Here is a 24,541-nt window from a genome sequence, read left to right as displayed (position 1 = left end):
TGCAGGAACCTCACGATACCTTGGGGACCCTGAGAACAGAGGAATGAACTCAAATATATAGCTATTACAAGCAAAATCTGATGGTGAGGCCTTGGCTTGGCTTCCTAGCCTTAAGAGGCTATATAGTCTTGCTGTACTTATACAAATAATCAGGCCAAGTTTATTGAAAGTACACTTAATTTGCAAACAGATTAATTTTACCTTTGATAGAAACGGGGTGATTGCAGAGAGAGAACTTATGTCAGCAATACATCTTTGTGGATATCAGATTTTAGTGCTGTTAACTGTCTTTGATATTTTGTTTTCTATCTGTAAAGTGGACTAGATCTTGAATTCTTTTACTTTCCTTCAATAGTTGGCTACAACTCTCCAAATTAATATTTCTAAATTTTCGCACTCGATTTGGAATCACTATATATAAACAAAAGCTGCCATTTTCCTGAAGTCCGACAAACTGAATGTGAACGTGATATAAACTTCCAAGAAATCACCAGAACAGCTCATGTATGGACAATCTTCATGTCTGTTGCTGTGTAGGTCACTCAGAAAGTTTACCTGAACATCCAAGGACATCATCAGAGACATTCAACTATAAAAGATGCTTTTGCCCTGACATCTAGAAATCTCAACTGGCTGCCCTCAGAACTAGGTTTATAGTCTGCTCTAATCATTAACCTTCGTTTTCTTTTGTTTCCATAGACATACCTCTTATTAAATACCTGACTGCTTGTACAATAAAGGCCTAACTTTAGGAGCTCACCTGTATCACCCACTGCCTCCTGCAGTGAGAGACACAACTGTTTAACTGACCTGTTCTCAGGACTGGTTTGATGAGATGGAGCAATCTACTAACTCAACTTCTTGACTATGGAACTTCTTAGTGAAGTTTCAAAGGTGGGACTGAAAGGAACAGAATATGCTACCCCAAAATGTGCCACTTTGGCAGGTAGATTATTTTGAACTAAAGGGAATCAAGACCCAGCAAACTCAGGAAAACTGCCTAAAAGAATTTAGATAGGGAACCTGTACCAGAATGAGCTATTACCAGAGATAACTTTTTTATGTGAATGATTTACCTGCACGGCAGGGCAAATATCTATTTACCATACATGTGCTCTTCTTACCTTCCTTCCCTTTTAAATCCCCAGCCCGTCCCTTTCCTGAGCTCAGGATAGTATATAAGCCTCAACTGCCTTTGAGTCTCATATTTTTATGGGGCTCCTGTATATATGCAGTTAAGTGTGTTTTTCTCCTATTAATTTGTCTTATGTTAGTTTAATAGATCAGCCAAAGAACCTAGAAAACTTTTCCACCCTTACAATGTGCACCCCAAAGTACTGCAAAATTAAACAAGAGTTGTAACCTCTAAAGACCAGGAAAAATATATTTCTTGAATTAAGTTGAATCGTTGACCTAGAATAGTCTTCAGTTTAAGGGTCATGGACTCTTAAATCACTACATAGACAAGAAGCTTATAAATGCAAATGTGTACTAAACGTGGTCCACAAGTGAATAAACTTGAATGATTTTGAATGTTCTTGAAAGTAATAAAATATAAATTATTTTGAAAGCAAAACAGGTATATTTTTCATGACAACTTTTGCAAACTATGTTGGAATCATTTTGAACTTTTAATTTTCCTTTCATTTATTCAAAGATTTTAAAAATTAAATCAGTTCATTATAAATAATTAAAGTATAATCAAATGAACTGGTTAATTAAATTCATTTTTGACTTCTACACTCCTGAAGTTTGGGGGTGTTTAAATGCACAGCTACTGAACAAATTTTCTGAATTGGTTTTTAAATATTTAAAATATTTGTGGTTTTAAATAAGGACTTTAAAAGTTTAAGTGAATAACTGTCACCTCCAATAATATCTATGCGTACAAATAAGAATCTGTTGCTTACAGCTCAGTAAAATTCTTCCAGTCGTCTTCACTAATGGATGGTCTTGTGTGACTCAGTGCAGACATTAAATGTGACTGACTAATAGCTGGACTGGTTTTGGTTCGTCTTGGCTGGTTAAGGGAGTCATCTTCCTTAAAAACAACAACAAAAAGTTAACTTAGAACATAATTTAAAAAGCAGCAGTCCAAGCGTTATTTCTTTTCATCATTTTTCTCAGGAGACTGCGCATTCCCTTTCTCATAAGATTACTAAAAATAGTTTGAAAGCAGGAAGCACATAACCATTTGATCAAAGTGTTTCAGTACCTTCTATAAATATAGCTCATTTACAAATCAAAGACATATCAAAAAAGGAAAAAATTTTTAAAGTTTTTAAAATTATAATGGGTGGGGGAAAAGAAAAGCCATACTCCACTTTGGCTCCGGTATCTGCTTTTGATAATACTGATATCTGCTCTCAATTGATCTCTTTGTTCCTGTGTAAGTTCTTGGTAACCTTCTTGTGAAGCCGTTCTAAACACTGGTGGTTGTGAAAACAACTGATCTTTCCCAGGCAATCCATGAAAATCCTGAGTCATGGAGCTTGGTGCAGACAGGCACTGTGAGCTCTGCATAGTAAAGTATAATAATGAGAAAAGGAAGGAAGAAGGGGAGAGAAACTGAAAAAAAGTATATTTATCAAAGATAAAATTAAAAATTTTAAGCACTAAAACCTTAACATGAATAAGCTTATTTTTAATTAACTAATCAAGCAAGTTTGAAATATGTTCATATTCTCTAAAAGTTCATTTATATCTACATTGTTGAACCATTGTAGAGTGAAAACTGCCATACATAAGGTCCTTTTAATGCTTTGTTATTAAGTCCGCCATACCAATGCCCTAGGGATAGGTTCCAAATGAGCCTTATTCTTAGTCTTCAACAAATAGAAGGTTCTAAGACATTTCTATGTAGAAGTTAAGAAACAGGAAACAGAATTAAAGACTAGAATATAAAACAATAGCTTACTATTCTTGGGAATAAAATAGGTCACTTTTATATTTTTAAAAACTGGAATAAAGCCAATTTATAAAAAAAAGAAAAATATAACTAAATACAGGAAAAAATGTTATGTGTGCCAATAAAATAACAGTGAACCACTGTTAATTTTGGGGGGATATGTGTTGAATGCTGTTTTAATTTAGAAAAACAATGATACTGTTCACATTTAATCTAAATATTTTCCTCTTAGAAACATTACTACCCATAATTTTTCACTGTGCTTATACTTTCCACCCAAAGTATTACAAATAATTAACATTTTGCTGTCAGGAATTTTTGACATTATTATACCAAGTTTCTCATTATCCTCAAAAGTTCTAAGATAATAGAATTTAAGTTTAATATAAATTGGAAAATGTTTGAAGACCACTGAAAGGAGATAAACCTGAAAGAAACCAACTGGCTACTTTGGTTTTCCCTTGTTGCCAGCTCTGTCTTACAGTTCTTACTAGGGAACAAAGATGACTAATTAGTGTAAGTGAGGAAAAGAAGACTATTTTACTGAAGAACCAACCAACCAGAAAGGACATGTGGGGCTAGTTAGGAGGCAGATCACTGTCCAACTTTACATCAATGTATGGCTTTCTATTTCAGAACCGTACAATGACAACTGCACAATGTACCAAATCAGAAGAGGTTCCGTTTCCAAGTTCTGATTCGTAAGAGCTTCCAAAGTAGAGCCGGTACACGTTGAATTTGGATTCATCTGGAAGCATCTCAGACATCTCTAGAGAAACAAGGGACTGCTCTAAGCCGCATTCTCCATCTCCAGCTGAATCGTCGGAGCCACTACTATGGTTAAGAAAAACCATTGAAGACAGACTGAGGTCACTGTCAGAACTGGAATTTCCATCCTAAAACACACAAAGGACAACCAGTTATAAAGATCTAAATAAGCCACAACTCAGGAATAACGCATTCTAATAGACCAGTAAGAGGACATCTGAGGCATTTTTCAAAAAAAGCTTTTATTCTCTAATGGTTCTAAAGACATAATAAAATTTTAACTTTTTTAAAAAAAGACAAGTTGGAACATGTAGGTAATTTGCCAAATATCTCCCCCAAAATTGTAACAAATGTAGGACTCAGACCTCTGGGTTTTATTTTTATGTCTGTGTTTCAATTCATATTTTTCTACTGTGAAATGGCAAATCAACCTTGTTATATAGTGCTTTATCATTATAGAGTGCTTTACAGGTAAATACCTTTTCTGATAGTGAAAGAAAAAAAAAAAAGAACTCCTTAAATGGCTTGCAATAACAGCAAAAGCTTGGTAGTACCTGATCTGGAACTGTTAGGCCCCACGAGAATCCCCATTAAAATGTATAGGAAAGGAGTATACAGGAAAACCCTTCCTAGAAAATATATGGTAAAGTCTATAATGTAGCAGAGTTCAAATTATCTGGTGAAAAATTAAAAAACTATCCCTTAGAGAAAAGGCTGGTTCTAGGGTTAAGGTACAGAAAGTACAAGATAAACCTAGAACACCTTGTTGTATTGGGAAGTAAGTGACCAAAGAATGAGAGGACATAACAAAAGGACACAAAAGCCATCCAAAAGGGGCTCCTGTTGGCCAGATCTGGGACGATGTGAGCTTCAAAATCAATAACTTTATTTTTTAAAAATTAAAGTATAAAACTATACCCCAATATTTTTGTCTATATTACCTAATTCATGATAACCCAATTTAAATAATATCTTTCCACATACCAACATATTTCGCCAGTAGGAAGGTAATGTTAAAGAAACAGACAGCACACTCTTTGTAATTACAAATTCTCTGCAAAGCCAATATTCCAACTATGGAATGTTTGACTAAAGGTAAGTTTCTATTGTTTACCAAAGTTGTTAAAAAACGGGATTTTTTCAGGTTGAGATTTCTGATAATGAACTTCTCTTACCACTAATAAAACACCTTAGTAACAATCTCCTCCTAGAACTTACTTGGAGCCCACAAGACAGCAGCCTTCCATGTAAGGCCTCTAACTGGGCATTGTAAAGTAAAGCTTTCAGATCAGCTCCTGTGAAGGAGTCAGTTACTGAGGCCACATGCTGAAGGTCCACGTCATCCGCCAGAGGTAGAGACTCACTGAGAACGTTTAAAATTTCAAGACGTGACACCTGAAGGGAGAAATAACTAATTAACAAATAAAACATAAAATTAAGTATTTTAAACTAATGATTTTTTAAAAATTAACTTTACATATCTAATAAGTTTAAAAGTAAGTGAAAAAAAGCACCACCAGTGTATCCTCTCTCCTCTCCTACTTGGACCTTCTTCCCTAACAAGGATCATAGGGAGGAAAATGAATGAAATTCAACATTCTTAACATTCGGTGTAAATCATTTCTTATTCAAACAGTGCTTATTTTCTAGATCTGGGCAACTGTGCCAAGAAAGTGTTTTAAAAGGAAAATTAAAATAGTTTAAATAATAGCTACATGTGACATATATTTAGGTATTTTATACCTCTGACTATTCATTCGTCTATTTGTTCTTTCACTCATTCATTAGTTTCTAAATCTGAGAACAAGAGCTGGATCAACACAGGACTAGGAACAGTTAAAAACCGTATCTCTAGGTAACCTGTTTAGGTGCATTACTAGTCATATGCTTGATTCTGTATCAGTCTTCTGTCAGGATAATAAGGTATGTGATTTTTACACAGGGAATGTGGACATGCAATACTTAAGGTTTCCTTCCTTTCTCGCCATTAGCCAACACTGAAAGATTATAAAGACCTGCATGGAAATGGCTGGGCCAAAGAGAGGCTAGCGTCTAATTCAGAATCTTTCTATGCTGTGAGCAAACAGCAACTAAAGCTTTTGCCTAAAGCTGGTCTTCTAAGGACAACTGCTATTACCTGGCAGAAGTAAAGTTCACAAGGAAAGAGTGTAACGTTTGTTGGGTTTTGGACTCTAAATATGAAATTGTCACCTGATCAGGAGGAGAACAGTATACACATTTATCTAGCCGGCCAGGCCTAAGCAGGGCAGGGTCAATCAGGTCAGGGCGACTAGTTGCAGCCAATACATAAACACCTGGGGGAAAATAATAAAAATTCTTCAATAAATCTTGGTGAAATTTTGTTACAATAAAGTGTTTCTGTATTTACAATTATTACCCTGTAAGCCTTCCACTCCATCCAACTGAGTCAGCAACTGGTTAACTACACGATCTGTGACCCCTGTATTATCATGGCCTCTTCGCGGAGCAATGGATTCAAATTCATCAAAGAAAAGAATGCAAGGCTTTGCAGCCTGTGCTCTGGGGAGAAAAAAAATCCTAGTTGAACAGGGCTTCAGAGTTCGCAAGGGAATTTCATATATATACACACACACACGCACACGTACACATGCATGTATTTCTGTATTTATTTAATTATTCACAATGAATTCTTAAAGAAGGACTCTCTATAAAATATATTTTAGTTACATATATTACTTTTTTTCTAATTTGAATCTTAACTTTTATTAATTTGTTAATTTTGTTTTAATTAAAAAGAACATAAATTTCATCTATGGTAATAGGATGGACTAGCAGTCTGAAGAACTATCCCTAATACAAGACACGTATCATGCTGATTGAAAAAACCCAACAAATATTAAATGCTTGGCAAATTAATATAAATCTGGGCCAACAAGAAACTGGAATTACCTGTTCATTGAATGAATGACAAAGCTTTCCTAGAAAACCAACTGGGCCTAATGTTTGAGTTGTGTAAAGATTTTTTTATGAGTGACTCAATTTTTTCCAATAGTTATAAGACTATTCAGATTTTATTTCTTCTTGTTTGACTTTGGTCAATTATCTTTTTGTCTATGTTACCCAAGTTTTAAATGCATTATCATCTTTTACACTTTTGGTGTATCTTTAGTCATGTCCCCTATTTTATCCCTAATATTGTTTATTTGTGCTTTCTTTCTTCTTGACGATCTCACTGGAGCTCAACTGTACTAGGCTTTCAAAAAATATGTCTGTGAACTGCTTTATTGAATTGTTTTCTATTTCATTAATTTTTGCTCTTATCTTTATTATTTCCCTTTATTTATTTATAGTTTATACTTTCTTAATTTCATGAAATAGATACCTAGTGATTAACTTTCAACCTTTTTCCTTTTCTAACAAGGCTATAAATTTTCAAAACTTATTTTGAAATAAGTTCTGCAGCATCTGACAATTTTAATAAACAGCACTTTCATTATTATTTAGTGCCAAGTATTTTCCATTATGATCTTTAACCCATTAATTACTTGGAAGAGTTATTTTAAATACTTAAAACTTACTGCAATTGCTATGTATGGCCTGACATAGCCAATTTTCAAATATGTTGCAGGTGTGCTTGAAAAGAATGCATATTCTCTAGTTGTTGGGTACATTGCACTAAATATGCTTAGATCAATCTTACTGAATATGTTGTTTAAATCTTCTAAATTTTTATTTCACCTCAATCTAATTATTAAGAACAGGGTTAAAATCTACTATGAAGGTAGACTTGTCAATTTCTTCTTGCAGTTCTGTCAAATTTTGCCCTAAATATTTTGAAGCTATAGTATTAGAGACAATTTTAGAATTGTGTCATCTTCCTGGAAAATGAACTTTTTGTCAATATGTGGTGACTGTCTTCTAAGAACACTTTCCTAGTAATGTTCTATTTCTTAAATTGGGTGGAGGATATACAAGGGTTCTTTTTTTATTATTCAAAATGTATATGTACATTACATATATTCTCTTAATTGCTTATTTTACAATAACTTTAGAATGGAAAAAAGTAGCTTTCTAATTAAAAAATTCCCTATAATAAGATCACATTTAAATGATTTTCATTCCTAAATATTACCTTCTGTATTCATATGTATTTTTATATAAATGCAGTAATAGTTACACTCTAAGTCAGCCACATGAAATCTTAATTTAAAAAAAGATAAACTGATGTGATTACATGGTTCATATAAGGATCTACTTTCAGATTCTTTTGAATAACCACTTATGATTTCACTTTTAACATTTCAGGAATATTTCTACTGTAAACATAAAACCAAATAATTTCCAAAACTTAATATTGAACATGTTTTATATTTAAGTGGTTTCTGTGAAATAGAGAATCGTTGTTCTCTAGTTTATTAATAATCCACATATATCACAGGTGTCAAATATCAGTTCTTAAAAAAAGAAAAACTGAAGACCAAAGAGCATTGACTGATAAATAACAGAATCAGTTACTTAAAAAATACTCATAGGGAACCAACCTAATAAAAATATCCCGAACAGCTTGTTCACTTGCTCCAATATATTTGCTGAGTAACTCTGGTCCCTATTAGATAAAATAAAATTACAATTAAGATAAAAATCTTTAAAAACAAAATATAATTTTTGTTTATGACTAAGTCTAAATGCGGTCATGAAAAATTTTTAATATGATTAAATGTGTCTTAAATTCATTTTTAAATTATGTGGCTACAATAAATATCTACACTTGGTGTTTTCTCTGCCTAGAACATTTTTTCCTAGATACTCACTGCTTCATTTCATTTAGATCTCTGACAAAACACCACATCCTCAGAAAGGCCTTACCTGACAACTCCGTCTATGACTCACTCCAGTTACTCCGCACCTCCTTATCCTGCTTGTCTTCCTACACAGCGTCTACCACCACCTGACATAATGAATGTTCTGCTTATTGTCTCCATTAGTAGAATGTAAGCTTCAAAAAGGCAGTTTTGTTCACTGTTGAATCCCTGGTGCCAAAAACAGTGCCTGCCACATAATAAGTACTGAATAATTATTTGTTTAGTAAGGTATAATGAATGGTTTACAAAGGGAAAATGTTCCACTTATCTTGTCTTTGGAGACTCCAAAATTATGTAATGAGACATGAACTACTTTAATCATCATCTTTATTGAAACCAATTTATTTGTACAGAAGTTGAAGAATATATCTTTCCTAAGAGTCAACTGAAAAAACATTCAAAATAAACTTTACTACATATAACTAAATGAATAATGAGGATAGTCTTTCCTTAAATTGGGATCTTTTTAAAAAATGAATAGGCCTTAAAATGATTTCCAGTAAAAAATCATTACCTTGAAAAAAACAAATACTGATCAGGATATGTAATCAAAATAAAGAATTTCTAATACTCAACCACTAGATATCTATTAATATCCTAGTGTTTCATTAGATTTCCTCTATACAGTCAGAGAACTATAGAGGATGGAACCAGAAATAACTAAGGCAAAATATTAGGGACAAGGCAACACACTGGTGTCAGTGAAAGGCCCACCTTTGATGCATGCCTCCTAGGATTAGCCCTGAACCACCTAGAGAGAATTAGCTCTCTACTGAAAGCTTTCTTTTGAGAACTCATCCCAAACTGTGATTTGAAGATTTACTAAAGAGGTAAGATGTTCTCTCTAATGGAATAATCTAAAATACAACAATATACACAAGCTTTAGTCTTGAAAATTATGTTTTTTTAAAAAAACTACAAACTACATTCTAGCAACAAGTAAAAAAGAAGACTATGGTATTATACTGTTTTCCTCTATACAGGTTTCTCCTGTAACCAACTCACAAAAAAAGGTGATAAAAAGACGGTAGACGTAACTCAACTGCAAATCACTAAACGGGCTTTCAGATTATAAGTTGATTTTGAATAAGGCTACAATATATGATTCCTTTGCCTTGAAATCTAATCACTTTTTCGTAAACTAATATTATTGGATGCTGAAACATTACAACTAAGATATCAGACCCCAGGCACACATAATGACACACAAGTGGTGGACTATGAGGCATTACCTGAAATGATCTGCTAACATGTCCCTTAATTACTACACTCACCATATATCCAAAAAAACTTGGACCTAGTGTGACACTAGCAAAGGTAAACTATAGCCAACAAATAACAGAACCATAAAAATTTCAGCTTCCTGCCTCAGTGTGGTTCCCAACCCCTAGTCTTCTAGGTTTTCTTCTCCCTTCAAGTATAGTTTGCTCTTTCATATGAATATTCATGCATAATTCAAAATACATGAAGATTTGCCTTAAGCAAGAATATTATAAGTCCTACAAAAGAGAGGCGGCTCGTATTCAATTACCCACGCAGCTTAAACTAATAGATGGCTGCTGCTCCTACTAGTTTTCCAAATATGAAAGTAACCCACAATCAAGAAACAAATGGTGCTGGCAAGGATGTGAAGAAAGAGGTACCCTCGTATATTGCTGGTGAAAATGTAAAATGCTACAATCACTGTGAAAAGTTTGGTAGTTCCTCAAAAAGTTGCACATAGAATTACCATATGACCCAGCAATTATACTCCTAGGTGTATATTCAAGAGAAATGAAAACCTATGTCCACAAAGAAATTTGTACACAAATGTTTATAGCAGCACTCCCAAAGGTCTACCAATGATGGATAAACAAATTGTAGCATATCCATACAATGGAATATTATTCAAGCATAAAAAGGACTAAAGTACATGCTACAACTTGAATGAATCTTGAAAACATTATAATAATTCAAAGAAGCCAAGTCCAAAGGTGACAAATTTCATATTCCTTTTATATGACATATCCAGCATAGGCAAATCCAGAGAAAGAAAGCAGAATAATGGTTGCTAGGAACCACAGGGAATGGGAATGGGATGAAAAATTTTGAAATCAGAGAGAAGTGGTGGTTACAAGCACTGTGACTGCATTAAGTGCCACTGAATTGTATGCTTTAAAATAGGTAATTATATGTTGTATCAGTATTATCTCAATAAAAAAAAGAAAAAATAAATGCAAAACATACCTTGACACTAATAAAATTCATTCCACTCTCTCGTGCAATTACTCCAGCTAGTAAGGTTTTTCCTGTTCCGGGAGGACCATACAACAGTACTCCTGTTCTTTGTCGTATGGGCAAGTTTGCAAATAATTCTGGGTACTAAAAAATGCAAAAATATGACAAAGATAGTCATATAAATAGTCATTAAAACAAATGACTAAGAAGCAGCCAAAGATCAATGTATAGAAAAGTATTCAGATGGTGATAACTGCCACCTTTATTAACAGTGCAATCACAGAAAATAAAATTTCTACTCAAAATAATAAATAAACTCAAAGGAACTACCTTAGATTGTTCTCGATTGGACCATAGAATACATTCTACATCAAATGCATATAGCTGCATCAGAATTTTTTTCCATTTTTTCCTGTTTTTTAAATACTATAAAAGTACTACATTAAGAAAATAAAAATCGATCTTTTAACCAGTATACTGCCTTCCACTTATATGGTTCACAGGACAAGTTATGACAGATGTGTATATTCAAAGAAAGAAAAGAAATAATAGAGAAGCCTGTATAATAACAGATAGTAAAATCTCCAGAGTTTCCATGCCAAACAAGTGACTGCTTCTAAATTACCTTCTAAAGCACCACCTTCTCAGAGAGTAAAGAACTTTTCGAACAGGTGAGTTTACATCAGGCTATGTCAGCAATATCCTGGTCTCTACTAGGTATGACTATTTTAGTTCCACCTGTTGACAAAGTTCTAACCCCATCTCTACCTTCACTCTAATCTGAAAGAGGTCCTGAGGTCAGCAGTTATGTAGATGGCCTCCATGTATCTGGATACTAATGGTTGGCACCCAGACCCAGTATTTGGGGTCATGATCCTGCTGGTAAGTATTCCACACTCATGTTCTCTCAAACAGTTCTTTAATCCACAGCCCTAAGCTGCACTCATTTCCCAGGCCCTGCTGGCCACAGTTCCCAGTATTTGCTATCTAGTTACATTAACTGAGGTCCTTACCCATTTCTCTACTTCTTTGTATGGGTCCCTGATCTCATGCAATGATCTTTATTTCTCAGGTTTCTGATCCAAACACATTAATCCATTGCTTCTCGGCCTTCTGGCTAAGATCAAGAGCAAACACACTAAGCCCTAGACTCTACCTTCTGATCTTCTGAAGAACAATCTATATCCGCCCCCTTTATACTGCCATCTGCCTGGTTGGTCTATGCTGCCTGATAATTCTGCCTTTCCAGGACTGACACCCAGAGTCTGAAATCTTGCTTAATCTACTAGTTCATGGACCTGAAAGACTCTTCCACCTCTCAGCTTATTTCTATCTATTTCTGTTCAAATGTCAGTTGATAGTTCCTTTTGCTTTAGCCAATGAGTCAAGCCAAACACAAGAATTATAAAATTCACATCAAAATGTATTTACTATGAATATCACCCCAGCTTTCTTTATAGGCTTTTTATGGGTAAGAAGTATATCAAATACTTCAAAAATCAGAGGACCAAAAATAGTGCTGGACATTTATTCGGTAACTCAGTAAATACCTGTTAAACCAAACTGAGATTGGGCAAGCCAACACATAAAGTCAAAGCCAATGATTCACTGGTTCTTCTGGGAGTAAGTATTTGATTGTTTCTGTAGAGTACCTTGGCTGGTAACTGGATAGTATCCATGAGTATCTGCCGAACCTCATGTAATCCACCAATCTTATCCCAGCCCAGGTCCCTAGGTTTATGCAGGTTGACATTTCGTAGAGATGCAGGAATAAATCCTTGGAGAGCCTTTTGGAAGTCCAGTGTTGTTAAAACTAATTCTGTTTAAAAATAAATGAAACTTCTTTTGGTAGTCATATATGTATATAAATTTTCAAAATATACCATCGACTTAGCTGGCAATGCCAATTTTCTACTCATACAACTGCTTATTTGAATACTAAAATGGAATATATATTTAATTACTGCCTTACTACATTTCTCCATCATGGAATGAAGATTACAATTTTGGTTTTAAGAGTAAAATATACCTTCCCTGGTGGATATATTCTGATGAGAGAGACGAGAATGTATGGCTCGATCAACAAGCACTGTAAAATCTCTAGACACGAACCCTTCAGTTTCTTTAGCTATATGTTGCAGGTCAAGATGAGTGAACTTGTTCATATCACAGTCCAGTTTATTTTTTATTACATTACGCAGAATTTCACATCTTTGTTCCTAAAGAAAAAACACAAAATTCAAATTCCTAGTTTTCCTCAGGTGTAAATTTTAGTGCATATGGTTTGAGAAATATCAGGTTGACATAATCTACAGTGACAGCAGATTGGTGGCTTTCTGCACATGGAATGGGGGAGGGAGAGACTGCAAAGGGGCACTAGGAAACTTCTGAGAGTGATGGAAATATCTGCTACCTTAATTGTGGTGATAGTTTCATGGCATATACATATTAAAAGTGATCAAACTGTATGCTTTAAATAATGAGTTTGTTTTCTTCAATTAAACCTCAATAAAGTTATAAAAAAATCACACTGATAAATAATTGCTATTTCTCCAGTAAAGAGCCTTTTTAGTAAATACCTGATTCACTTATGAGTGTTTTTTTGTTGTCCCTATAAAACCTATTTCTAAAAATATATACAATGACCATTCTGTTATGCTTAATAACAGGTATAATACTTTTATTCTTCAATAACAATTAATTAGCACAGGGTCTGAGTATTTAGGGTAGATGCTAGGTAATAACTTTAAACAAGAAGTTAAAATGTGCTTGCCAGTCCCAGAAGATACTTCTTTGAGTCACTGCCACTAAAACTATCTTGAACATGAGTCCCCAAAGGAGACAATGGACCGTCTGTGCTTGTGATATTGTGATTTATAATATGAAATATACATTGGGTCTTTGTCCCCATTTCTGGCACAGATCTCCCAAAACCCTTAGAATTTCCTCCTAAGTGATAAAGGTGTCTTGATATTCATAACAAACTCTTTCCAACCACATTAAAGTTTATCTTAATGAGGTGACTTCTGGAAAGCACCTAAGGATGGGGGCTGGTTACCAGGAGAACTAATCATAAATAGGGAGTTGAAACTTTCAGTCCCACTCCGACTTCCCAGGAGGGGAGAGGGGCTCGAGGTTGAATCAACTGCCAATGGCCAACGATTTAGTCAATCATGCCTATGCAATGAAGCCGCCATAAAAACCCAAAAGGAGGGGGTTACACTACTTCCAACTTGGTGAAGAGGTACTTCCATTTGCCATGGTGCTAGGCCCCAGGCTCCACCTGGACAGAAGCTTTTTTGTGAGGACAGGACTTCACCCTATGTATCTCTTCATCTGGCTATTGATTCATATCCTTTAACATCCTTTGTAATAAACCGGTAGTCTAGTGAGTAAGCTAGTTTCCTGAGTTGCGTGAGTGCTCTAGCAAATTAATCAAACCAAAGCAGGAGGTTGTGGGATCTCTGATTTCTCCAGTAAGAAGTGCAGGTAACAACCTAGACTTGAAATTGACATCTGAAGTGGAGGGCCATCTTGTGGTCCTGGGCTCTTAACCTGTGGAATCTGATGCGATCTCCATGTAGATAGCGTCAGAATGGAGATGAACTGCAGGACATCCATTGGTGTCCAAGAATTGCCTAGTAGTGTGAGGAAAAAACTCACATGCTGGAATCACAGTGGGTACAGAATATTAGTGCTGATTTAAAAAAAGCTTAGTCTATGGCCATGCCACCCTGAATGTGCCTGATCTAGTCTGATCTCAGAAGCTAAGCAGGGTCAGGCCTGGTTAGTACTTGGATGGGAGATCACCCAGGAATACCAGGTGCTGTAGGCATTAAAAATAAATAAAAATTAAAAATTAAAAAATTTTAAAAAGCTTAATTAAATTTTTATAAGACATCTATGCATTTCTCAATGCTCTTATTAAGAAATGCTTAAAAAAGGTAACTGTGAGTTGATAGATATGTTAATAATGGTAAATGTTTCACAATGTGTATTAAATCATCATGTTCTATACTTTAAATATATACAATTTGTCAATTATACCTAAATAAAGCTAAAAAAAATTCTAATTCCCACAATGTATCTACAGATTTCACCAATGGGAAATTAAAGCAGTTAAGAAATTTTAGGGTTTCCGTACTTTTTAAGTAGAATAATAAAACTTTAATTAAAAAAAGAAATGCTGTTTTCAAAAAAGCCATTTCCTCAGAAAGTACATAATAACAGATGTTTATAAATGAAAACTGTTTCTAAGCACATGCACCAAATGTCACCCCTTTTAAATATTAAGATCATTAATGTAAGCGTAAGATTAAAGCCACAAATCATTAATATAATTGAAAAATTATTTATATAAAGGAGGATATATTTCAACAATCTTCACAAGTAGTATGTTACCTGATCAGGAGGTTGAATATGTTGGACACACTGAAATACATGAATTCCTTGAGCAGAAACAAGTAAAGGATGTAGAGAGTGTTGAGACTGGCTTGTGGCAATCAGTGCAACCAAACTTCCCATGGAAATAAACTCTTTTATCATGTCAATCAAAGCTAGAATTAAGCAATATAGTGTAAAAGCTTAGTAAATATAAACATCTTTTTAAATTGCACATTCATTAATAATGATAACCTAAAGTCAAGCTTTAAGACGTAGTATAAATGGTATGGCTCTTTTACACCTTTTAAAAATTAAATCTTCTATTCATTTATTGATTTATATATTGAGGACCTAATATAGGCTAGGCTCTAATTCATCTAACAGAGGCGGCCTAGGAGGCATTGTAAACTCAGTCTGTATACTGAGAACAATAGCTAGTGAGGTTCCTTCCTTCTGGATCTTATAAAGGCAATGAAAAGGAGTCTCTGAAATAAATATTATAGAAGGATGACAAATCTCCATATTGTATTATTAATTAAGCAAAATACAGCTCACATTCCTACGACTTCCTAAACAATCTCTCTCCACCCTATGTCTTATAAGGTTTGGTTGGTATGAGGTCGAAATTGAATGAAACAGGCATTAGTAATGTATATCTGAGTCCTGATCTAGAAATTTGCAGCATTCTCTTAAACACTAGACTAACAAATCTTGCAGATGCTGCAAGATTCAAAATGTGAGATAACACTAGTTTATAATAATTCAAGCCACTATGGTTGCATTTTATATCTATTTCAGCTCTCAAGAACACTGAAGCAGCTGAATGCTGTCAAATCCTCCAGTGCCCGTCCCTCCTCCCTAGTCTTCTCCTTGAATTCTAAGCTCCAGTAGTGGGGTATTCCCTAACATACCATGACTTCTCATACCTCTGTGCCTTTGCCTGTGGACCACACTTCTTTTGCTTCTTCATTAGCATAAGGCTGCTTCATGCTAATTTCTAGTCCTCCATCAAAACTCATCTCAGTTATCAACTCCACCAAGAAGCCTTCTTTGATAACTCTTTACCCCCTAGACCACCCCCGATTTGGGGTATGTGCTCTTATAGCACTTTGTATAAACTTCTAGCAGAGTGTATCAAACCACCTCCTAGTTGTACCACCCTGGTCAAATTACCTATTCTCTGAATTTCTATTTCTCAGTTGTAAAACCAGGAGAATAGCTGCACGTAGAGTGCAAAGCAATCCCTAGCCCAGAAAGGGCATGCAAGACATGGTAGCTATCATTATTACTAACAGAATTTTGAACTAAAATTGTCCGTTTACTTTTCTTTCCTCTCCTAGACTTTGAAAATACAGACTGTGGACAAGTGTTAAGACAAATATCTGTCAAATGAACAACTTCCTAAACAATCTGTACGACTAAGCAAATTCTGATCAGTAAAGGAGAATAAAAAGGCCTCGAAGACTAACCATGAAGCTGCAGTATTTCATGCTGTTCTTATTCTACCAATTTTGCTATTACAGGATAGCTGTAGGATGCTATCGAAGCTCAAATGCAACACATAAAATAGCATATATTCTCTTCTCTGAAGATTTCCCATTAAGACAAAAAAAATGGTGCCTGATAAAAGAAAAAGGCCTGACACCAGTGAGCAGATGTGTTAGCATTACCGTGTGCAAGCCGCTGGCTCTGCACGGCCTCAGGACCAAGTTCCTGTTCCGGGGGTACAGGCAGCCCAACAACAAGATCGAGGTCATCCAGCAAAACGACAGAAGGCTGTCTCCATACTGCCTCTGAGAAAGCTGCCTCTAGGGTTTTTTGTATGTTTTCAAGCCTTTTCCCTTAAAACAGAAGATATCAAATGGTTTAATGTTATTTCAAGGCTAGGAAAGTTCAGGCTTCCCTTTTGAAAGCATCAGAAAAGCTCAACATTGATTTAACTATGAAAATTCAATCCATGTTTTGTTAATATACCAATCACTAAAATTTGTTAATCATTAACATGGTTTAATTAATACAGCATCAAAAAACTAGGAAAGTACTGAATTTTATAAAACTGAAAAAAAGGAATATGCTACTATAATTTCTGTATATATGTATTTATTTATACCTAATCTTATTCCACAGAAAACATCAGATGGCTTACAACAAAATAGTAAAGTAAAAGCAGGAAAATATAAATGAGAATAGGGGATCAAGATTCAGGTAAAATCTAACACCAATGTTAACTGCCTAGGGATCCTAGAGTAGCTATATTTGAATCATAAATTTGGCCTCAAACTTCCTGGCGAATTACAGTTTTAATTTTTAAACAGTAGAAAACACATCAATTCATAAGCTAATGTAAAGAGTTCCTATCGCTTAGTTCTAAAACCAAATTTTCACATGAGGCTTCAAGCAGGACTCAGAGATGAGCATATGAAGTAATGAGTTTTCGAAGGCTATTTCTTAGCTTATCATATACCAGATTAAAAATACTGAGAATATAATGACTAACTGGGTCTATATGATAGTGGTAGTGGTAGCCAAGGGAAAAAACATTAACTACCTGAAGTAAAATCTTTCCGATCTTTCAATTGAATAGATAATGTAAACATTACAGACTTTAAAAGTATAAAAGTGTATATGGTAACTTGTAATTCTGTTTGCTGTCTGCAGCCATCTACTCTCCCTTCCTTGAGATAACCTCTCTACCAGTTTCCCATAGCAAATCAAAGATAATTTATACCCATTGGGATATATTCTAAATACTAACTTTCTCAGACTGGCATTTCCAGGAATACAGTCTACAAAGAGTTTTGGTAGGGAAAAAGGCCTCAATTAAATATGGAGAGTTTTAAAAATTTTATTTAAAACATTAGAAAGCCAATTCTAAGAAATTTCAATTTCTAAGGAATTTCAAATTAGATATTTGTATGTATTACAACAACAGCATTAAATAATAACATCTGTCTACCAAAAATGGAATTTATTTAGAGTGTTATCATATCCATACCTCGTAAAGCTTTACAGTCAACAATCTCCACATAGGCATCCAATATGTCAAATGCTTCTTTACAGATTGCCTTGGCTAAAGTTGATTTTCCACTCCCCTAGAAAATAATTAATTCATAATAACTCTCAGTATAGTAAATCACAGAAACAGCTTTCTGTCACTGTGTCAATGTCAAAGATTCAGCCTCAAGTATACACTACATAATGTTATATGTCAATTATAGCTCAATAAAATTGGGAGGGAAGCCTGGAACTCTAGGATCACCTTATGGTGAATGGCATTTAACATAAAGTAAACTGACAGGAAAGAATAAAAATCTGGATTCAGGTAGTTGTAAGAGAGCACTGCAGGATAAGTGGGAAAGAATTATTTCCTAAGTACTCAAGTCTAGGTTTATTCTATGAAGAAACCAGGAGATTCGAGTTTCCTAATCTTAATAGCAGGATTCAAGTATTATGAAACCAGAGAAAAGGTGTACAGATGACAACAAAATATCAGGGCTAAAAACACCATTAAAAGGGGCATTTCCCCACCCCAACTCCAAACTTGATTTACGCTAAATTCAAAAATAATAAACTGATTTGAGAAAGTTAAAAAAAGAGAGATAAATATCCACTAGTCTAGCTGATGTGTGAGATATGCAGGGGTTACTAAAATAGGGCTTTTCTTTTAAGCTGCTAAGAGCTGAGTGTATCCTATATTATTAGTGCCTACATAAACATCTAATTTGTTAGTTAAAACAATCGATGATACTTAAATCTTTTACCTTTAAAAACAGGTAAAGCTTCATTATTTGTTACTAGAAGGGAATAATATAAACTATAAATAATTATTCTAGATAAATAAAACTTATTCCTATTTAATTTCAATTATTTTTAATAGAAAAAATATTACCCGCTTCCCTATTATCTTTAACTGTAATTTTAATTCAGTTTCTTGGTGATTTACAATATAAGTGTGACCATCAATTAGTGTACAGTGTAGCCCTCAGAGACTATCAAGGTGGGTACGACTGTGTATTTTTCTATTAAATGACTCCAGACTATATAGGGTTTTGGTCCAATGTGCATTTCATTTTTTTAAAAGCTTAATTTTTTTCCTGATTATAAACTAATATGTAAAAACCATAAAATAACTGTAAATACATAAGAGCATAAAAAGGTAAAAGTCTTCTGTAATCATCTCACCGCACAGAACGCTGTCAATTGTTTTGATGCGTTATCCTTCCAGGTATTCCACACACATTGTATGTAAATTTATAAAGATGGAATTAAGTATTCACGCAAGTTTACAATAAATCATTGTCCTTTTTATCAACAAATATAGAGCTGCATCTGCTCCCTAGTTCAACGCCACTGTGGGGACATATTGGGCTCTAATGTTTGAGTCCCTTCCAAAGTGTATATTTAGGCTGCTTCCAATTTTTATTCATTTTAAGTATAGCTAAAATAAACATCCATACACATATAAGTTTATTTGTCAGGTTATACCTTTAGAGTAAATTTGTAGAAGTGGAACTACTATATCCAAAACCTTTTTTTTTTTTTTATTTTGCTAAACATTGCTATAGTACCCTCTAGAAAGGCTGAAATTGGTAGGTTTTTATAGTTCTTTCAATACAGGTTTCCTCCCTCAATCTACTATTATTTCTTACCATTGTTGCTTTGTCTAGCTTTAACAGCTCTGAATCACTTCTAATCTTGTTTTTCATTACTGTGGACTGAAGAAATAGCCAAGCTTGTTGTACAAAGTCTGAAATTTAGCAGGCATTCAACAAACACTACCATCCTTAAGTTTACAGAATTGTATTTCTATTCAAAGTCAATGGGCTCCAGAAAACAAAGAAATTAGGGGTGTTGGGGTATAGACCTCACCTGTCATAATCATTTTGCCTAGTCAAAGGGCCTTTTCTTCTCCTTCCTCAAAGTAATTCCCATTTGCATAGCACTTTTCAGTTTAGACTCCTTTCATGTATATTATTTCCCTTAAGTGAGGTAATCCTAAGAAGGCAGATAAGAAACTAAAAAACTGCGTGAGGTCACAGCCAGTATGTACATGACAGAAATGGGACTCAAATCCAGGTCTTCTGCTAGTTCTTCCTATTAACCATGCTACCTTTAGGTGATGCTGTAGAAGTCTGGTTTCTGAGTCAGGAAGATATTCATTTTTCAAAATAAATATTCTACCATGATGATGCATTTTGAAATTTGACATAGGTAATCTAGAAACCACATAGAGCAGTTGCTATATTTTACCAGCCTTGCATACTTGGTTAAACCCCATTTGAATGTGATGTATAAATCTTTACATACATTGGTTTATTTGATTTGCTAATATTTTGTAGAGAATTTTTGCATCTATGTTCATGAGAGATATTGGTCTGTAGTTTTCTTTTCCTGTAATGTCTTTGTCTGGTTTTAGAATTTGGGTAACGCTGGCCTCAGAATAAATTAGGAAGTATTATCTCTGCTTCTATCATCTGAAAGAGATTGTAGAGAATTGGTATAATTTCTTAAGTGTTTGGTAGCATTAAAGAATAATTTCTTTAAATGTTTGGTAAAAACTCTAGTGAAACCATCTGAGCCTCGTGCTTTCTGTTTTGGAAGATTATTAATTATTGACTAAATTTATTTAGATGTAATCCTTTTTATAGTGTCTGTTTCTTCTTGTGTGAATTTTGGCAGCTTGTGTCTTTCAAGGGATTGGTCTATTCATCTATGTTATCAAATTTCCAAGCACAGAGTTGTTTGTTACTATTACTATTTTATTATCCTTTTAATGTTCATGAGATCTGTAGTGATGTTTTCTCTTTAATTTCGATACTAGCAATCTGTTTAATCTTTCTTTTTTTTAGTGGGGGGAGGTTTGTTCCAATTTTTTATTAGGCTATTAAACAGAGGGTTTACTTTGTGATAATCCATTGGGTTTACAGCTTGTGCATTTTGTTATTTGTGCTTCAACTTAAAAATTAAAAATATGTAAAAATAAAATAAAGCAAATTCTATCATGGGTTTTCCTTGTTCTTATGATAAATTCTAAATTCTTTTTTTTTTTCTCTTCTTTTTCTAGCTTTATTGAGAGATAGTTGTCATATAACTTTGGGTAAGTTTAAGGCATACAAGATGATTTGATACTTCTATATTGCAAAATGATTACCACAACAAGATTAATTAATGCCTTTACCACCTCACATAATCACCATTTCTTTTTTTGTGGTGATAACATTTCTGATCTACTCCCTTAGCAACTTTCAGGCATATAATACAGTATTATTAACTATATAATCACCATGCTGTACATCACTTTTTTTTTTCTTACCTAGGCTAGAGGATTATCAACTTTATTAACCTTTTGAGTTTGGTTTCATTTAATTTCTCTATTGATTTCTTGTTTTCAATTCATTGATTTCTGCTCTAATTCTTATTTCTTCTGCTTACACTAGATTCAATGTGTTCTACCTTTTCTAGTTTCCTGAGGTGGAAACACATTGCGGTAATTGCTATATTTTAAATAAGAACCAGAAGAAAGCTACTAGGCTAGTAACAGGAAGAAAAAAGTTATTATATTGGAGTTAACAGTGAACAGAAACAAAAAAGCCTTAAAATGTTGAAATGGAAAAAAGCACAAAGAATCACAAAGACCACACTGGATCCCTGGCAATAATATGCTGGTAGAGGGTAAAACTGTAAGCCCTTTAAAAAAAGCAGGGTCAAAGTTTAAAGAGAAAGAAGACACAAATCACCAATATCAGGAAACAGGACATCACAAGAGATTCCGCAGCCATTAAAAGGTAATAAGGAAATACTGGAAACAATTTTATGCTCATAAATTTGACAACTTAGAAGAAATGGAAAAGTTTCTCAAAAACTACAAACTACTAAATAAAATAGACAATTAAGAAAATTGAATTTATAATTAAAAAATTAACAATAAAGAAATTTCCAGGCCCAGATGGTTTCACTGGAGTTTTTACCAAACATTTAAAGAAGAATGAACACCATATACAATCTCTTCCATAAAACAGAACAGTAAGGAACACCTCTCAACTCTTTTATTACCCTGATAGTAAAACTGGAGAAAGACAGTACAAAAATAGAAAATTATAGGCTAATTTCTCTTATAAACTTAGTGTAAAAATCCTCAACAGAATATTAGCAAACAGAACTCGCAATGTATAAAAAGAATACTACATCATGACCGAGCAGGATTTATTACAGATATGCAAGGCTGGTTTGTTATTTGAAAATTAATCAAACCCATCAACGCCCTGAAAAAGAAAAATCATACAATCGTATCAGCTGATACAGAAAAATGGTAGGGGGAGCATCGCCTTATTTATCACCTCTTTCCCAATATCTAATAGCAGGCACTCAAAAATAATATTATTGAATGAATGCTTTAAATATCTTGTGTTAATAACCCTATATAACAGATTATCAAAACCCAAAGAGAGAAATTAAAAGCTATTAGTGAAAACAAGCACATTTTAATCACATACCTTTTCTCCTGTGAGTAAAAGGGCTCCATTCCTAAGTCCTGCCACAAGGGACATCAGCTGCCGAGACAAAGGGCGTCCCAGGAGGCTATGAGTGATGTGCTCCATGGAGGATACGGCCAATGAATTCACTCCTCTGCAAAATATATAAATTGTTGCATGATAAAAAACTAAAGCAGAATACAATCTAGCCATAAAGAATTATGAAACTTTCCTTCCCAGGCTACTTAATCATTTTTAAAAGAGTAAAATCTTAGAAATTCTCCCTTACTTGCAAGTATATTGAATTAACGCCAAATTTGAGTCAGAGCTTTTAAAACTAGTTTTTTTTTTTTACTTTCAAACATGTGCAACAACTAAAAGTTTTGTCCTAATAAAATTCTTTAAGAAATCTTCTTAACATACACAAACATCTCCTTCAAAATGATTTTTGGTTTGGTAATCGACATAATCATAAATGCATGCTTTTGAAGTGTTAGGATAATTGAAGACATTTGCTCTTAAATGCCACCTTTGAAATCCAGTTTCAATGTGTAGATTATACAAAAATAAACTTCATCCTACTTCCTGACTCTGACTGCTATTTTATTTCTGATAATAAATATCATAAATTTCTAAAATAGGAGTCTGAATTGAAGAGATTTTATAATATATAAATATAGTATGCTATATTTAAATATTGTTACTTTATGGCTTAAACCTTTTACTAAAACACATATAGACTATACTATTACAGGAAATCAAATCACTACTATTACACCTACTAAAAGCCTCCGTGAAGAATTCTAAGAGGTAATGTTTATATTAGATTTCATGTCGTATAAGAGATAAAGAAATTAAGAGGTTCTTTTCAGATTTGTCTAAAAAGTTGAGGAAAACACAAATAATCCTAATTAATAAGAATTGAAGGAATAACTTAATTTGAAATATTTTTAAACATTCAACTGTTTATAGATTTAACTTTTAAAACAAATTTATTATTTCTAAGAATTATTGTTTTATTCAAGCACATACAATCCAGGTCATATCTAGTTACATTCTTCTCACAAATCAAATCTCAAAGGAAACTTCTGGTCAAGATGGCGGAGTAGGTAAATACTGTGCTCACCTCCTCCTAAGACATCAAAATTATAACTAAATTATAGAACCATCACCCTGGAGAATCACCTGAAGACTAGCTGACCAAAACTCCTATAACTAAGGCTATAAGGCTATAAAAAAGAAGTCACATCAAGACTGGTAGGAGGGGCAGAGATGCCAATCAGGGGTTGCTGATCCCACAACCATGTGTGGTGGTTAAGAATCCAGAGTGATATCTCAGGTACCTCCTGAGGAGAGAAGGCTCTCAGTCCCACACTGAGCTCCCCATCCTAGGGTTCTAGTGCTTGGAGACAGGAATCTCTACAACAGCTGACTGGGAAAATTAGCAGGGATTCATCTGGATGAAATGGAGGGCTGCTGTAGACCCAGACGTCCTCTTAAAGGGTCTAAGCAGATACTCAATCACTCACAAACACTTGCCCTAAGCTCAAACAAAGAGACAGCAGCTCACAAAGTGCCTGGAACATATAGGAAAGAAATGAATTGTCTGGCTTTTGAGCAAGGACTTAAGTGCTGGCAGGCACCATTGTTCTTTTGTCAAGCTCTCCTCCCCAGAATCTACAGGTGCAGGTGGGTACCAAATCTAAGTCACCATTAACCTGGTTAATACTGCTCTCACCCCACCCTGATGATTTTCTGAAACCACTTCCCACCCAATTCACACACTCCTGCCCAAACCACTTTCAGAAGCTAAGCCACATAAGCAGAGACCCTTTGCCCGTGTACAGACTTTAAGAAAATCTCTCATGGGTCCACAAACCCCAAACAAGCAGCAGCTGGCCTCGACATGCCCCGTACCTCTTGCTAAGCAGCTCCAAGCTTGGCACTAG

General features: G+C 34.3%; 1 protein-coding gene and 1 pseudogene across 4 annotated transcripts in view; one reads left to right on the top strand and one right to left on the bottom strand.

The window, feature by feature from the left end:
* PEX1 (peroxisomal biogenesis factor 1) overlaps window positions 1-24,541 on the bottom strand; it is a 48,136-nt gene that overhangs the window by 6,773 nt on the left and 16,822 nt on the right. For 2 of the 4 annotated variants that reach the window (XM_023533188.1, XM_023533185.1), the window contains 14 exons: window positions 22,614-22,746; window positions 18,116-18,212; window positions 16,791-16,961; window positions 15,139-15,293; window positions 12,767-12,956; window positions 12,390-12,556; window positions 10,747-10,881; window positions 8,200-8,264; window positions 6,075-6,217; window positions 5,888-5,991; window positions 4,895-5,071; window positions 3,574-3,804; window positions 2,292-2,517; window positions 1,911-2,037 (listed from right to left, as the gene is read on the bottom strand). In XM_023533188.1, the coding sequence (XP_023388956.1) occupies window positions 1,911-2,037; window positions 2,292-2,517; window positions 3,574-3,804; window positions 4,895-5,071; window positions 5,888-5,991; window positions 6,075-6,217; window positions 8,200-8,264; window positions 10,747-10,881; window positions 12,390-12,556; window positions 12,767-12,956; window positions 15,139-15,293; window positions 16,791-16,961; window positions 18,116-18,212; window positions 22,614-22,746 (2,121 nt within the window). Of the gene's footprint in view, window positions 1-1,910; window positions 2,042-2,291; window positions 2,518-3,573; window positions 3,805-4,894; window positions 5,072-5,887; window positions 5,992-6,074; window positions 6,218-8,199; window positions 8,265-10,746; window positions 10,882-12,389; window positions 12,557-12,766; window positions 12,957-15,138; window positions 15,294-16,790; window positions 16,962-18,115; window positions 18,213-22,613; window positions 22,747-24,541 lie in introns of all 4 variants that reach the window. The other 2 variants (XM_011363709.2, XM_023533195.1) reach the window with 2 other exon arrangements.
* Window positions 14,454-14,572, top strand: LOC111743167 (annotated as a pseudogene).

This window comes from Pteropus vampyrus, unplaced genomic scaffold (assembly GCF_000151845.1).
Source record: "Pteropus vampyrus isolate Shadow unplaced genomic scaffold, Pvam_2.0 Scaffold4, whole genome shotgun sequence".
Lineage (NCBI taxonomy): Eukaryota > Metazoa > Chordata > Mammalia > Chiroptera > Pteropodidae > Pteropus > Pteropus vampyrus.
The sequence above is the reverse complement of the archived record's forward strand: the minus strand, read 5'-3'. Positions and strand labels throughout refer to the sequence as shown.